Source organism: Elephas maximus, chromosome 6, assembly GCF_024166365.1.
Source record: "Elephas maximus indicus isolate mEleMax1 chromosome 6, mEleMax1 primary haplotype, whole genome shotgun sequence".
Classification (NCBI taxonomy): Eukaryota; Metazoa; Chordata; class Mammalia; order Proboscidea; family Elephantidae; genus Elephas; species Elephas maximus.
The window spans coordinates 54,810,296-54,825,397 of NC_064824.1; the positions used below are offsets into that span (position 1 = coordinate 54,810,296).

A 15,102-nucleotide genomic window follows, 5' to 3' on the forward strand; every position below is an offset into this window, starting at 1 on the left:
CTGGTGGTCCTTCAAAACAGGTATGGAGAAAAAGGCATTAACCAGACCAATAGCTGCATACCAGTTACCAAAATATGTATTAATTTGCTCAAGCAATGAAACCACATCTGGAATAGCAGTTCCATTTGGGGTCACCCCCTGATTAAGTTTTTGACAATCCACTGTCATTCTCCAAGATCTATTTTTTGCACAGGCCAAATAGGTAAGTTGAATGTAGTTAGCTGTCTTAATTCAGTTATGGCAGTTCCCACTGTCAAATCTGACTTACATAAAATAGCAATCACAACAGTCTTTAAAAATGCTGGGGCTCCCTTCACAAATTTGTTCCTCACTGTTCTGGTAACAGCTGTGTCCTCTGGGCATTCCATGTGTGGGTCTGTGGGTCTAACCTCATAAATCCACTCTAACATGTCAATTTCCTTAAGCCTATGGTACCTTCTATACTATACCAAGGCAGGTCTGGTAATTCAACTGGATTTAGTGTAGGCCACCATGTAATCCATGCTTCAGTGAACCAAGCAAATAAACTATCAGATCCTTTCTTAACCTCTCAAGCTGAAACATTGAATGAAGAATCTGTGCTTAGTGGGCCCATATCAATAAACTCAGACTGATCTAACTTTTCTATTCCTTGCACCATTATCCCACACCCTTAATAGCCATTCCCACACATAGTCCCCAGGTTTCTGTTAGTACATATTAGAAAAGTAAAGTAGTTCTTCTGGAGGGTAGCATACCACCTCCTGGGTCACATTTTGTACTTCACCTTTTGGGGCTCGCTGGGACTAAGTCTAGTTATAGGTCTAGAAGTAAAAATAGGTGATGGGTATGTGTTCCGAGAACACTCAGCAATGTCTTGTAAGGCTCAGGGAATGCCCAAGGCAATGACTCAGAGGTCTCACCAGGCAATGACTCAGATGCTGCCCCAGGCAATATCTCGGACAATGGTTCTTCAGATACAGCTGGATTATCTCATTAGATGGGAGAAGAGGGGCTAATGGTTTTACTGGGGAGGGTGGTTTAGCAGACAAAGATGAAGCAATCTCTTCAGATGGCAGTGAGAAGGCTGGTTCTGTTGGCAGGAGTGATTCAATGGAATTTAGGGGCTCATTGACCCATTTCCTGATTATCTGCCCATATGTCCTCCTTCCAAGTTTCAGGATCCCATTGCTTCCCAATCAATGCCCTCACTTTAACTTCAGACTCTGGGTTTGGTTTTCAGCAATATCAGCTGTTACTACAAGAAATAAGGCTTTCTTTCAGGGCTAGCCACATCGTATCACATCACAGAGGTGATTATATCATAAAATGGAGGATAATGATATCATTAAGCAACTGCCAAACTACATCATTACATAACTGCCAAATCACTGAGAATCATGGCCCAACCAAGTTGACACACAACTAACCATCACAAAAACTATAACAAATACCATACTCAAAGGTGAAACATAAAATGTTTTAAGGGACAAGAGACGGGTGCCAATTATCATCACTTTCAGGCAACATAATATTGGAGGTCTGCACACTAAAATAAGGAGCCCTGGTGGCACCTTGGTTGAAGTGATTGACTGCTAACCAAAAGGTGGACTGTTTGAAACCACCAGCAGCTCCGCAGGAGAAAGATGTGGCGGTCTGCTTCCATAGAGATTTACAGCCTTGGAAACCCTATGGGGTCACTCTGCATTGGAATCACCTTGATAGTAATGGGTTTGGTTTTTGGGGGACAATACACTAAGAAAGAGAAGCATAAGGACTGAACCCAGAGTTTTCATTAATTGAAGATATGATGATCTATATGGACATCTGAAAAAAAATCTGTAGTTTTACACCCTAAGAAAACTTCTCCACATATATGTATACCAGCATTGTTTAAAAAAAAAAACTACACACATGACAAGCAGCATGATAAAGTAATCGTGCTATATCCACACAATGAAATACTACACAGCAATGAAAATGAAAAGGCTATGGATACACATATATAAAAAAAATATATAATAAGCCCAAAATCCAGTGCTGTCGAGTCAATTCTGACTCACAGCAACCCTATAGGACAGAGTGGAACTGCCCTATAGAGTTTCCAAGGAATGTCTGGCTTATTCAAACTCCTGACCCTTTGGTTAGGAGCCGTAGCACTTAACCACTACGCCACCAGGGTTTCCATATATGTAATAGAGAGTGAAAAAAAAATTGGGAGAAATAGCTATAGTAAGATTCAATGAGTTTCACAAATACAAAAAAATATATATTTTCAGGAAAAAAATGTGCGTGTGTGTATGTGTGTGCATGTGTGGCAGAATTCTAAAGAAATGCAAGGCACTAATAAATAAATAAGTATTTATTTCTTATTTATTCTTCTTACCCCTCAGAGAGGTAAGAAGCTCTTCAAAACATTAGAAATATTGTATTTTTAAACTTGATAGTATTATTTACTGATTTTCACATTATTGTTATACTTTAAACTTTACATATATGTTATATATTCTCTTATATGCATAAAACTATGAATATTAGAAAAATTTAATTTGATTTCAATTAAGTTGCAAATACGTCAAATTCTGCTTCTCAAGTAAGTATGCAGATAAGATCTCTATACAATCATATAGAAAATCCAAGACATAAATCTTATCTTAAATAGAAAAAGAGCTGAGTGAAACGTGAAGGGAGATAAGCCAAAAAAGCAACCATATGAAATAATTTCTACACAAATCCAAATTAAAAGAGGCCACTTAAAGAGACCTCACACATTATAATTAAACATGGCAAAAGATAAAAGGCAATAGCTGAGATGAGGGAAATTAAAGTATAAGAATGCCTCTGGAACTAGTTGTATGGTTTACAGTATTTCTGCCGCCATTCCTTCTTTCTCCTTGTAGGAGCTGGAAAATATCTATCTTCATATAACCCAAAAACACTCAAACCCATTGCTGTTGAGTCGATTCTGACTCATAGCCATGAGTCTATCTCTGTATAAGGCAGAGAAAATACTTCAATGACTATTTAATGTGTGGGTGGTATAAACAATGCTCTCAGCTGCTAACCAGAAGCTTGCAGTTCAAGTTCACCCAGAGGTGCCTCAAAAGAGAGTCTTGTCAATCTACTTCCGAAAAATCGGTCCTTGAAAGCCCTGTGGAGCACAGTCCTATTCTGACACACTTGGGGTCAGTAAGTCAGAATCGTCAGAGCTTTTCCACTATATGACGGTTACTATACTGGACTGCTGGCGGCGAATAAATAACCAACCATGGCTTCTGCCCTCAGGGAGCTTTTCCAATATAGAAAAATCAGCTTAAACGTCAGTAGTTTACAGATTAGGAATACTGTATTGAATTTGTTGTTGTCATTGGGTGCCATGGAGTCAAGTCCAACTCATAGTGACCCCAAGTGATAGAGTAGAGCTTCCCCATTGGGTTTTCCTGTCTGAAATCTTTACGGAAGCAGATTGCCAGGTCTTTCTCTCATGGAGCTGCTGGGTGGATTTGAACTGCCAGCCTTCTGGGTAGCAGCCCACAGCTTAACTGTTGCACTTCCAGGACTCCTTATTGAATAAAAGGATGGCTAAGATTCTAATACTTTGTATGGCACAGACAATGAGGGCTTGCTGAATATGCACGTGTTCCCATAGTCCCCAGCTACCCTGCAGTTAGAGTGAGCCATGTGACTGGTTCTGGCCTGTGTGCCATAAATGGAAGTGATATGTGCCATGTGCCAAAACACTTAAAAGCCAGTGTGTGACCCTCCAGCTCCTCTTCTCCTGACCCCAAGATCAAAGCAGGCCAAATTACTGAGTCACCACGGGGAGGACAGATGCCATGAAGAGTTGCCTATCTTACATAGGACTATGTATAGCAAGAAATAAAGTCTTATTGTGTTAAGCCGCTGAGATTTCAGAGCTTGTTTGATACTGCCACATAATCTAGCATGATGTATTGTTGCTGTTAGTTTTCATCAAGTCACATTGCTGAAGAAATAAAATCCTTCTGAAGACTTATAAAAAGACATATACCTACATATATGGAATCAGTTGGATGCTTACATTAACCAACATGACATTTTATGGTATTTGAAAATCTTCCCAGATACATAGCTCAAAAATATGATAGAAAATGTACATAACAAAAACAGCCTTACTTCACAGCTTTGCCACTGGTTTGGGATACTTGGTCGAAACTTCTGGTCACAAACAACCTTCCTCATTTCCTCTATTGAGGGGTCTGAAGGCACCATGTCATAATAAGGCAACTGGTAGTCCTCAACAATTCCTATAAGAAATGTACGTAACAAATGGTCCTGTGTGAATAATAAAGATGGCCATTTCAAAATAACATCAAATCTTCTAGGCACAATGGCACCCTGGGAAACTGGAAAGTCAAGTTTATTAAAATAATGTATCACTATAAAACAAAGGATATAAGCTTAAAGCATTTAGTTGAATAGTTAGAATTTTAATTGATCTAAAAATTCATTATGCAATTCAAAAATAATGCGGAGTTATGGAATTTACAGTACAGCCTCATTGCCCTTTTAAAACAAACTAGCTTTCTCTCTTTGAAATTTTTGCGCAACTTTTTAAAAACTGACTTTCTTATCTTTGGATTTTAGAACTATTGCACCTGAGAATGTTCTCGAGAAGTAGCCAAAGGTAATTGAAAATGGAAAGCTCAACATGCAGGTTAATGTTTAAAGAGTCTCAAATACAAAGTCACAGGTGTGACCTTAAATATTAAATATTACTTGGATCCCAAAAAATTCCATATAAAATTAACTACAGCCCTTTCAATCTCAAAACATTTCAGATGTGCTGTAATATTAGAAAACTAATAAAATATATGTTAACATAAATATATTTTTACAGTTGAATAAAATTTAAGGACAAAAACCTAAAAGCAAATCTAAACAAATATCAATTAAAATTTTTTTGAAATAAGCATGTTTGCAGGCTTACTATTTAACAAGCACCATGCTAAGCCTTTTCATGTTTTAATCAATTATATCTCAAAACCAATGATTAAAGAAGGTACCATATTATTCCTATTTTATAGACAAGGAAACTGAGGGACGAAGAGTATTGTGAACTTGCCAAAGGTCACACAGCTAGTAAGTGACAGATCTGGAATTCAAAACCCAGGCTACAGGAGTCCAATGTCCATGTTCTGTACCTTTATAATCCTATTGCTCCTATGGATAGTTTCAGCTCCTGAAGAATTTACTATCTCTTCTATGAATAAAAAATTACAAATGTAACTTTAACCTTGTAAGCATTTTATAGATGTGGAACCCTGGTAGCACAGTGGTTAAGGGCTAACCAGTCATTCCTTGGAAACCCTACGGGGACAGTTCTACTTTGTCCTATAGATTCTCTATGAGCTGGAATCAACTCAATGGCAACAGGTTTCAGCATTTTAAGAAATATGCAAGGTTTTTTTTTTTTTTTTTTTTTAAGCAAAACTGATGTAATGCAAATAAAAATGACAGAGGTTTAATAATGACAGCTCTTTTATTGGATGCTTACTATAAGCAGACTCTGTGCTAAAAGTTTCACCTGATTTAATCTGTTAATTCTTCATAGTCCAAAGGGTCAGCTTTATTATTATTTTTGTTTTACAGATAAGGAAAATTACCTGTTGTTGTCAAGTGGATTCCGACTCATGGAGGCCCTGTTGGACAGAGTAGAGCTGCCCCACAGGGTTTCCAAGGCTGTAAATCTTTACAGAACAGGCTGCTACATCTTACTCCTGCAGAGCAGCTGGTGGGTTCGAACCGTCGACCTTTTGGTTAGCAGTCCAAGATTTAACCACTGTGCCTCCAGCTAACTAACTTGCCTAAACTCAGATACTCAGGAAGAGGCTTAACCCTCAAGCCTGTCTCACTTGAAAGTGCAAACTCTAAACCATTTTCTGCAAATATTTATCTCTATTGATGCTACAATTTCATCAGGCTGCATTTGTAGAATTCAGCCTCCCAACTTCTTTCTCTCATTTTCTCTAAACTGCTGGGAGCAGTAGAGGGACAGGAAGATTGTCTTGGCTCACCTCCTCCCTCTACTCACCCCACCCCCACCCATCACAGGAAAAAAGAGCAGAAGAGGAAAAGTCTAAGAAACCGAAGGCTTCAATTCTTGCAGCCTTGGCAGCAAATTTGACTTCTTTGGGTTTTAGTTTCTGGTATAAAGTAGGGATACAGCTAACTTCATACAAATTCCAATAAAATAATTTCTAAGTGCTTCACAAAGTATTACTATGGGAATCAGAATTATTAGGAGAACTGCACCCCCTCCCCCTGCCCCAAGCAGTAATCACACTATAAAATCTCCAGTATTGCTGTGTACTCTGCTTTCGCTGCTAGGAAAAATCATCAAAAGTTATTTTTGTAAATATTTAGAAACAATTTAATGTGCTGCTTAGAAAAAGAAACAAATCAGAAAATCACAGTTTGTATTCACAGCATCATAGAAAGGCAAACAGAAAGAACACTTAAAGTCTTAAAAAGTCAAAGTCTTACCTCCAACTGAACACCTTCGGGCTATTTCCCAGTAAACCAGACCAACGGAGTAAATGTCAGCACGTTTGAAGGACTCAAAGACATTCACATTTATGGTATCATCAAGCATTTCAGGAGCCATATACCTTCAAAAACACGTACATTTCAGGTTCTGTGCATGACTTTATAGTGGTTCAGTAAAACACAATCTTAATAAAACCTGATGCAAGGTATAAATTAAGATAGCTTTTACATCTATAGGTAGATCTGAGGCACTATAATAAAGTTAAATAATACAGTTATTAACTCAACCATCAGTTAAAATTTTTTTTAACAGAGTTATCCCACTCAGTGTTACGGCAGGTATGCCAGTAGCCAAATACAGTTATTGGAAACCGCAAGCCAGAGGGAAAGTCAGTGGGCAAAGCACCCGAGGGGAAGATGGGACTCAATTTCCTCTACTAGTTCATGGCTATGAAAGTTCCTTGAGGACCACCACCAGTTTCGGTCAAGTAGATTCTGACTCATGGTGACCCCATGTGTATCAGAGTATGACTATGTTCCACAGGGTTTTCCAGTGGCTGATTTTTCAGAAGTAGACCATCAGATCTCTCTTCTGAGGTGCCTCTGGGTGGACTTGTTTGGTTAGCAGCTGAGCACATTAACCGTTGCACCACCCAGAGACTCCTCCTTGAGGACAAAGAGTGTGTTTTCTTCATTGTGGTGTGCCCAGAACTCCAAAACATTGCTCAGCAGCTGTCCTCAACTATCTTCTCTGAGTGACAATTTTATTATACATTAACTTCAAGACAATTGCAGCTTTGTTTGAACAGTGTTAAATCGAGGAAATCTAGAATTTGTGGAACCTGACTGAGTCTAGCTGACCTAGGAGGTTTTGAGGAACTCTCAGATTATTGAAGCAAGGACGCAACACCCTCTAAAAAAAAAAAAACTACTAGAGGCCCTTTAATGATTTAGAACCTCTGAGGGAATCTGGCATTCAACAATTCCGTAAGGGTTCTTCACGTAGGGATAGTCAGAACTCAAGGGGCTTTCTTTTCCTGAAGAAAAGGACTGCCCAGTCGAAATAAATAAATAAAGGGCTGCCCAGTCTAAATAAACTTCCCTGAAGTGTTCCTGGGGTCTCATTAAATTCTTCCTGGAAACCAAGTGGAAGACTCAGGACTGTCCTGAAATCTCAAATACAACTTGGAGGCCAGCTACAGCAGCTTAGAACTTCTCTTCTCTGAAGGACTTTTAAGAACTCCAGGAAAATGTTTTGGTTGTTTCTGATTTCAAGATCAAGAGCTCTGGAATTATGCCAAAAGGAGCATACAGACTGCAACTCAAATAAAAGGAAATGGAGGTAACTCCCCCACAAACTGGCCATAACAACAACAAAAACACCAAAAATCCCATTACTGATGGGCCTATCCCTCATACACATATGGTAAGCTCTGTTTAAACCATGCTGTTCTTAACTTCCAGAGATTCTGATCCTTTAGAGTGGAAACTCTGCAAACTCATATTATCTTGTAATATACATCAATTTCAGAGACTTAAGTATGACAACAAGTGAAAACATAAATTATTATACAATATTTTTAAATACTAATGGAATATAATAGCACATACATATATTTATTATATAAAGTACATAGTCGACCTACTGATTCTGTATCTGTTATTAAGAACATGTAGAACAGGGTTGTGTTTTAAAGGCCTGGGTTTCAGGTAAAAAGGCTTTGGTGGAATTATAAGGTATTGATGTATTCTTTTCCAATCTGTGGGAAAATGCATCCACAGAACGTTGTGCTCTGAAACAATATATCACCATCTCTTCCACTTTTTATACAACCAAAATGCTCTCTCTCCTTCTTTATAGCCATTGTGTTCACTAACTTCTCAGGGACCTAGAAAAGACTTCTTGTTTTCTTGGACGTAATGATTTCCCATTCTGATCCAACCCCTCTATACAACATCCCAGGCATTCGTGCTTATTGGGCCATTATAAGTCTTATATGGAGTTCCCAGATGATGCAACAGTTAACACACTTGGCTGTTAACCAAAAGGTTGAAAGTTCGAGTCCACCCTGAAGTTTCTCAGAAGAAAACCTGGTGAACTACTTCTAAATAAACAGCCACTGAAAACCCTATGAAGCAGAATTCTACTCCGACACACATGGGATCACCATGAGTCAGAGTCATCTTGATGGCAACCGGTTTTTTAAGTCTTATACGCTACTGAAGTAATTCACCTTACCTCTTGGTTCCTACTTTAGGGTTATGAGGTATGTCAATAGTGTTCAGAATTGAATCATGCTTCACAGCCAATCCTAAGTCTGCTATGGCACAAGTTCCACAATTTTTCACTAAGATATTCTTTGATTTGATATCTCGATGAGCAATAGCAGGTTTACCTATGAAGCATAAGAAAATAATAGTCATGTTTTTTATTTATTTATTGAGCCTCTCCAAAAGAAATCATTTTGAAGATGAGATTCCAATGTCACCCTGACACCCCAAATAGTCTCCATCACAATACCTCACTGTGCGTTCTTCAAAACTTCTTTCACTATCTAAATTATCTTGTTTTTGTTTATTTATGTATGTGTTTATTATCTGTCTTTCCCAACTAGACTATAAGCTAAATGAGGACAGTAACTTTTTCTTGTTCAACACTGTGCCTCCAGGGCTTAGATCGCACCCTGTGGCATGCAGTAAGCATTAATAAATACTTATTGAATGAAAAAGAATTACCATTTCAAACCTCTGCTACTCTAGACCAGTGGTTCTCAAATATGGCCCAAAGAGGGTTCTTTGAAACCTTTTCTCAACTACATATCTGTATGCAGTCAGACTTTCTTCATACACTTCAGCCAAAAAAACATATTAGAACAAACTGAATGAAGAAGCAGATATAAAAATTCAGACATTAAAGAGATTTACAAAAATGTAAAACAAACCATTATTTTCACTAAATTTTTTTATTAGAAAACACAGTGTTAAAAATACTATGTTACTTTACTGTTTAATTGGTTTATTATAGTTATTTTAAATAAACAAATATTTTTATTTTCTCAGTTCTCACTTCTAATATGGCAAATATTGATAGATATAATCCACATACACAAAAATTTGGGAGGATTCTCAATAATCTTCAAGAAGGAGTCCAAATTTGAGAACAATTGTCCTGCCTAAACTAATGACTTTCTAAAGCTACCTCTCTATTAACTCAATAAATAGAAAAGGTATTGGCTATTATATGGCTTCCAAACACATGATAGAGACTCTTTTATTTTCAAGGTCATTTTACCCTTTTGACTTATTTTTTTTAATCAAAGATAAACATTTAAATTATTTTATTCTCTGAATATAGGGTGTTTACCACCACAGCAAGATCTTCCAGACCTATACGCTAAATGGCGAAGATAGAGCCACTAGGAATACAAATATTATCACAGATAGTATACAAAATGATGAGTATCTCGATAGATGAGGGCCGACAAAATCATGACAAAACCTTCAGCTTTATAAAGTAACTTTAGTGTTTCTTTACATTGATAACCGTTTATAAAAAAACTACAACGCAACTAAAATACAACGCAGTGTTTCTATTTACGTATTCAAGGAGAAAAAAATTAGAAAGGAAATACATACCTTGTGTACCAACAATCTCCATATGAAGGTGAGCCAGACCACTAGCTACTGAAAGTGCCAGTCTGATCATTCCAGCCACTGATACTATGTTTCTATTCAAATAGTCATACAAGGAGCCTTGTTCATGATATTCCGATACAAGCCAAAGTTGAGTCCAAGTTCCATTATCTAATGAGAAAAAAAATCTATTGTGATAAAAATATATATAACACGAACATTTGCCAATTCACCATTTTTTGCATGTGCAATTCAGTGACATTGATTACATTAATCATGTTGTGCAACCATCACCCATATCCATGGCCAGACGAGGAAAAAAATAATTTTATTGCTGTAAATGTATGTCTAAGAAACAAGTGCCAGTGCTTAAAATTAATTTGTATTGTAACAAAGCAAAGTGAATTCATGATGTTAGCAGTGCACGCTGGTAAAGTAAAAATTCTCAGTGACTTCCTGAAGATATTGATATATCGTTGCTGTGTGCCATCAAGTTGGTTCCAACTCATAGCGACCCTGTAGGACAGCGTAGAACTGCCCCGTACAGTTTCCAAGGCTGAAATCTTTATGGGAGTAGACTGCCAGTCGTTTCTCCTGCAGGGCAGCTGTTGGATTCGAACCACCAACCTTTCAGTTAGCAGCTGAGCACTTAACCATTGTGCCACCAGGGCTCCTTGTCGATGTATTAGAACCCAGTGTATGTAACCATCATAGCTATAGGCAGCTATGAGGCAGTGATTCTAGCTACTAAACAATTCCTTTTTTATTTCATCTATAGATATGTCAGTATCTGCTGGTAACAGCAACCACATCATAGAAGAAACCACTAAGATATGCATCTAGGCTCAGAGTTGTGTTACAAATTATTTTGAGCTTTTAAGAAAGATTGTACCAATAAAAATCAGAAATATAACAAATATACACAAATATTACTACTAAAAAACCTCTAACATTCTAAGAATGTTCATGCTATTCACCTTTCAAAATATGAAGTTGCCATTTTCCCCAAGAGTTTATATTAAAAGCCAAGCACAATTATTAGACATTTTCAAGAAATTTCCCTCATTAACCAAAAATTAACCCAGCTTATAAAATATTTTCATCAGAAGAGAAATTAGCCTAAAACTTCTCTATGTATTACAGTCCCCAGAATTAGATTTAGCCTTTGAAATAAATAAAGTATATACAATAGGCCTGGTAGTCCTGACTAGCTCTGACACTCAGGGAAGGAACCTATAACGAACATTTGCTAAGAACATTTTCTGCCAGGTACTTTATGTATAAGAGCTGCTCATTATTCAGATATTTGATTTCCAAGTCCAGGCAGTAATAAAACTTCCCAGAATTGCAAAAGTCAACACAACAGGATAAAGTTCACTAATGAACTGACCACATACAAATCTAACCCTATTCACACCTCTCTTCCCACTTGCCACCAGTGGCTATTTTTGCCCTCACATCAATGTCTTTATCAGGCAGTTGACTAAAAAGTGAAACTGTACATCTTGAAAAAGATACGGGCATTCATGACGATGAAAGTGATGTTAGAGACCATTTGGAATCATATACAAAGCCATTGACAAGTAAGGACAAAGTAGACCAATTAAATTAAGAAGGAAAAATAAAGGATTATCTGAGCTCTCTTGTGCAATATTTTATAATCTAATAAATACTATGATTAATTCAGCCCAATCAAGATGGTCCGTATAACCACAATAATCGCTGCTTTGGCAGCACTGTGAATTAGTGTGAACATACAGATCCGGTTTGGGGTATTGGGTAATTCAGCCCGAGATTAGGAGGGAAAAGAAAAAGTGCATAAGAGTCGAATGAGAAATATCTCATTTTCAATAGTCTGAATTGTTTTCAAAGTATCTGTAGTTAAGAATTTGAAAGGACCTCTTTTTTTTTTCTAAGCACAAATTGGCTTTATTCAGTTCTCCCTAAACCCAACCAAATCAGGAATGAAAAATCATCATCAAACATAATTATGGCCAAAATGTACAAAAATGTTATGCCTCTCTTTGCCGTTTACTTATTAATGAATAACTTTATAATCAACTTCATGCTAGACAAAAATAACCGGATTTTGAATTTTCGCAGGTAAGAGTGGATTCGTGATAGCCATAGATAATTTGTTTCAGCTTTTTTTTTTTTTTTAAGATAAAGGTTACAGTCACTACCTCACCAAAGTTCTCCGTGTATACTGCTGTTTCGAGTAAAAAAATAAATTAAAAATTGGGTGGATGACGTTTTTCTTGCTTTTATTCCCTGTTTCCCTTTGGCAAAGACAGTAAAAACTATGAAAAAAAGAAGAAATAGGGGACAGGAAATCCACAAATTTTATATTCAGCCCCTGATTACTCAGGGATATGTACATTATTTTATGAACATTGATTTAAATACCAGATAGTTGACACTCTGTCTTGCTCCATGAAGCTCAAAAAGTAATAATACCGTTTGAGGTAGTTAATGTTCAACCTCAAGATATAAATTATGCATAAAGTAACATTAATAGAAAATTTCATTAAAATTGTCTTGCTGCTGCTCTAACACAATCTAAAGAGGTAATGTTCATAGAAAATTTGAGTCGTTTAAATGAAACCCTTTATAAAAAAAAAAAAAACCCATTGCCGTCGAGTCGATTCCGACTCATAGAGACCCTATAGGACAGAGTAGAACTGCCCCATAGAGTTTACAAGCAGTGCCTGGCGGATTCGAACTGCCGACCTTTTGGTTAGCAGCCGAAGCACTTAACCACTACCCCACCAGGGTTTCCGAAACCTGTTACAGAGAAGAAAAATACAGCTTTAACAAGCATGAATATTCAGCCGGTATTTACTGGTATGTCCGTATCAGTTACAAAAATATTGAAATATTTCTCTCCTGGGTGGTAAGCAACTGCTAGTTAAAAACTCCAAATGCCATTTCTTTGCCCCAGGCACCCAAACTTACTCCTCCCCCTACCCTTCCAGATACCTCCAGATAGAGTCATGATCCAGTAACTAAAGGGTTAAAACCTAGCTTGGCAGGGTTCTCCAGGACTCTGCTCCAGCTCAGCCTTCTGTTCCGATTGGCTGGTTCCTGCGCCATAGGAATCATCAAATATTTTAAATACCCAACTGGCTATAACATCATCATAATTTCATATGACAGGCTTGCTCTGTTTTATTGTATGGTTATGTACATTTTTTTGTAGAGAAGAGAAAAGCATATTCTCTCCGCAATAGGGAAATTAGACTTTTATGTAGACTTTATTAAAACAAAAAGGTTACGTTATTTACTCTCGTCTGATAATAGACAAAACGTTTTTATTTGCTGGACCCAATTATAGGAGCCTTGGTAACACAGTGGTTAAGTGGTCAGCTGCTAATGAAAAGGTTGGCAGTTCAAACCCGCCAGCTGCTCTGTAGGAGAAAGATGTGGCAGCTTGTTTCTGTAAAAATTACAGTCTTGGAAATCCTACGGGGTAGCTCTACTTTGTCCTACAGGATGGCTGTGGAGTCGGAATCGACTCGACGGCAATGGGTTTGGTATGGGTTGGACCCAATTAGATTAAAACTATACCTTTGTTGTCAGCAGCAATGAAACCAAGGATGTTTTCATGTCGCAGCATAACCGTCTGATAGATTTCTGCCTCTCGAAACCAAGATCTTTCATCTCTGGAGGAGAATATTTTCACAGCCACATCTTCCCCACACCATCTTCCATGCCACACCTCACCAAATCTACCTTTTCCTACTATTTCCTGAAGTATAATCGTCCTTGCGATTGTTCTTTGAACCAACAAAGGTAGACCTAAACAAAGAAAAGGTGGAATGGATGATAAAAATAAGGCAGTGCCAGGAGAAAATTGTCATGGTGACCACTATTTTTGCATTAAAAGTTTAAGCACTTTAATAATTTTACTGATTTTGAGGAAATACGCACTGTTACACCAACCTTTAATTTCCACATATGCTTGGAAAAAAAATGCACTCAATATGAAATTCTCTTCTCATATTCAAAAGGAGAAACTTCTTGAACACCACCTGTTGCTACAAATGTCTGGTTTTCCAGAACTGTTGCAAACCTCCCTGATTTGCCCACCAAAGGCAGTCAGGTTATTAAACACACAAGGGTAAAAAACACATTTTGTCAAACTTTAAAATAAAGTATATGGTTCCTAGTACAACTGGGAAGGCAAAAGAATACCTTGCGAGTTTTTTTTTCAAAACTAAAATAAAGTTGGAAAGTGAAGAATCAAATCCAATGGCCAAGTGAGGCAACGATGTTACACTAGAAACAAGATACAGTTATAGGAAATAGCAAATAAACACTTGCCCTCAAATAAAAGAATTTCAAAGAAAATCTATTTTGAATATATATGTTTATATTCTCTGAACCAAGAGCTCCACTTCTAAAATTCTATCCTAAAGATTTAACGCAAAATGTAGAAAAAATATGTCCAAAATATCTAGTACATTATTAGTATAGTCATAGCAAAAATGAGGAAAAGTGTCAGATAATAGAAAAATTGTGAAATTCAGCACAGAGATCAAGAGCATGAATAAGAAAGACTTATGTTCAAATTTCAGCTGTGCCATGTGCTAGCTGGAAAACCACGGGCAAGTTATCGAACCTCCCTGAGTTTCAGCTTCCTCACCTGAAAAAATGGAGATAATAACATTACTTATCTCATAGGGCTAGAATGAGAATTAGTGAGACTATCAAGAGAATGAGATTGTGCACGTTAAGGAACTAGCACAGTCTGGCATATCACACACTCAGTTGTGGTTAGTCCCTAGTATTAAGTTATAGCTATGGGAATCGCTTGAAGACAGTAATAATGACGCTGCTTATGAAGAGGTATTTTTTAATGACAAGGAAAAGTATGTTTGCTATAATGTTAAGTGAAAACAGCATAGTAAATGTTATCCATATCAATAAACATATCTAGCTATTTAAAATATGCACAGAGAA

General features: G+C 37.2%; 1 protein-coding gene across 4 annotated transcripts in view; it reads right to left on the minus strand.

The window, feature by feature from the left end:
- Nucleotides 1–15,102, minus strand: part of ACVR1C (activin A receptor type 1C) — a 111,432-nt gene that overhangs the window by 9,164 nt on the left and 87,166 nt on the right. For all 4 annotated transcript variants that reach the window (XM_049887276.1, XM_049887279.1, XM_049887278.1 and 1 more), the window contains 5 exons: nucleotides 13,708–13,938; nucleotides 10,144–10,311; nucleotides 8,747–8,903; nucleotides 6,505–6,629; nucleotides 4,135–4,265 (listed from right to left, as the gene is read on the minus strand). In XM_049887276.1, the coding sequence (XP_049743233.1) occupies nucleotides 4,135–4,265; nucleotides 6,505–6,629; nucleotides 8,747–8,903; nucleotides 10,144–10,311; nucleotides 13,708–13,938 (812 nt within the window). The remainder of the gene's footprint in view (nucleotides 1–4,134; nucleotides 4,266–6,504; nucleotides 6,630–8,746; nucleotides 8,904–10,143; nucleotides 10,312–13,707; nucleotides 13,939–15,102) is intronic.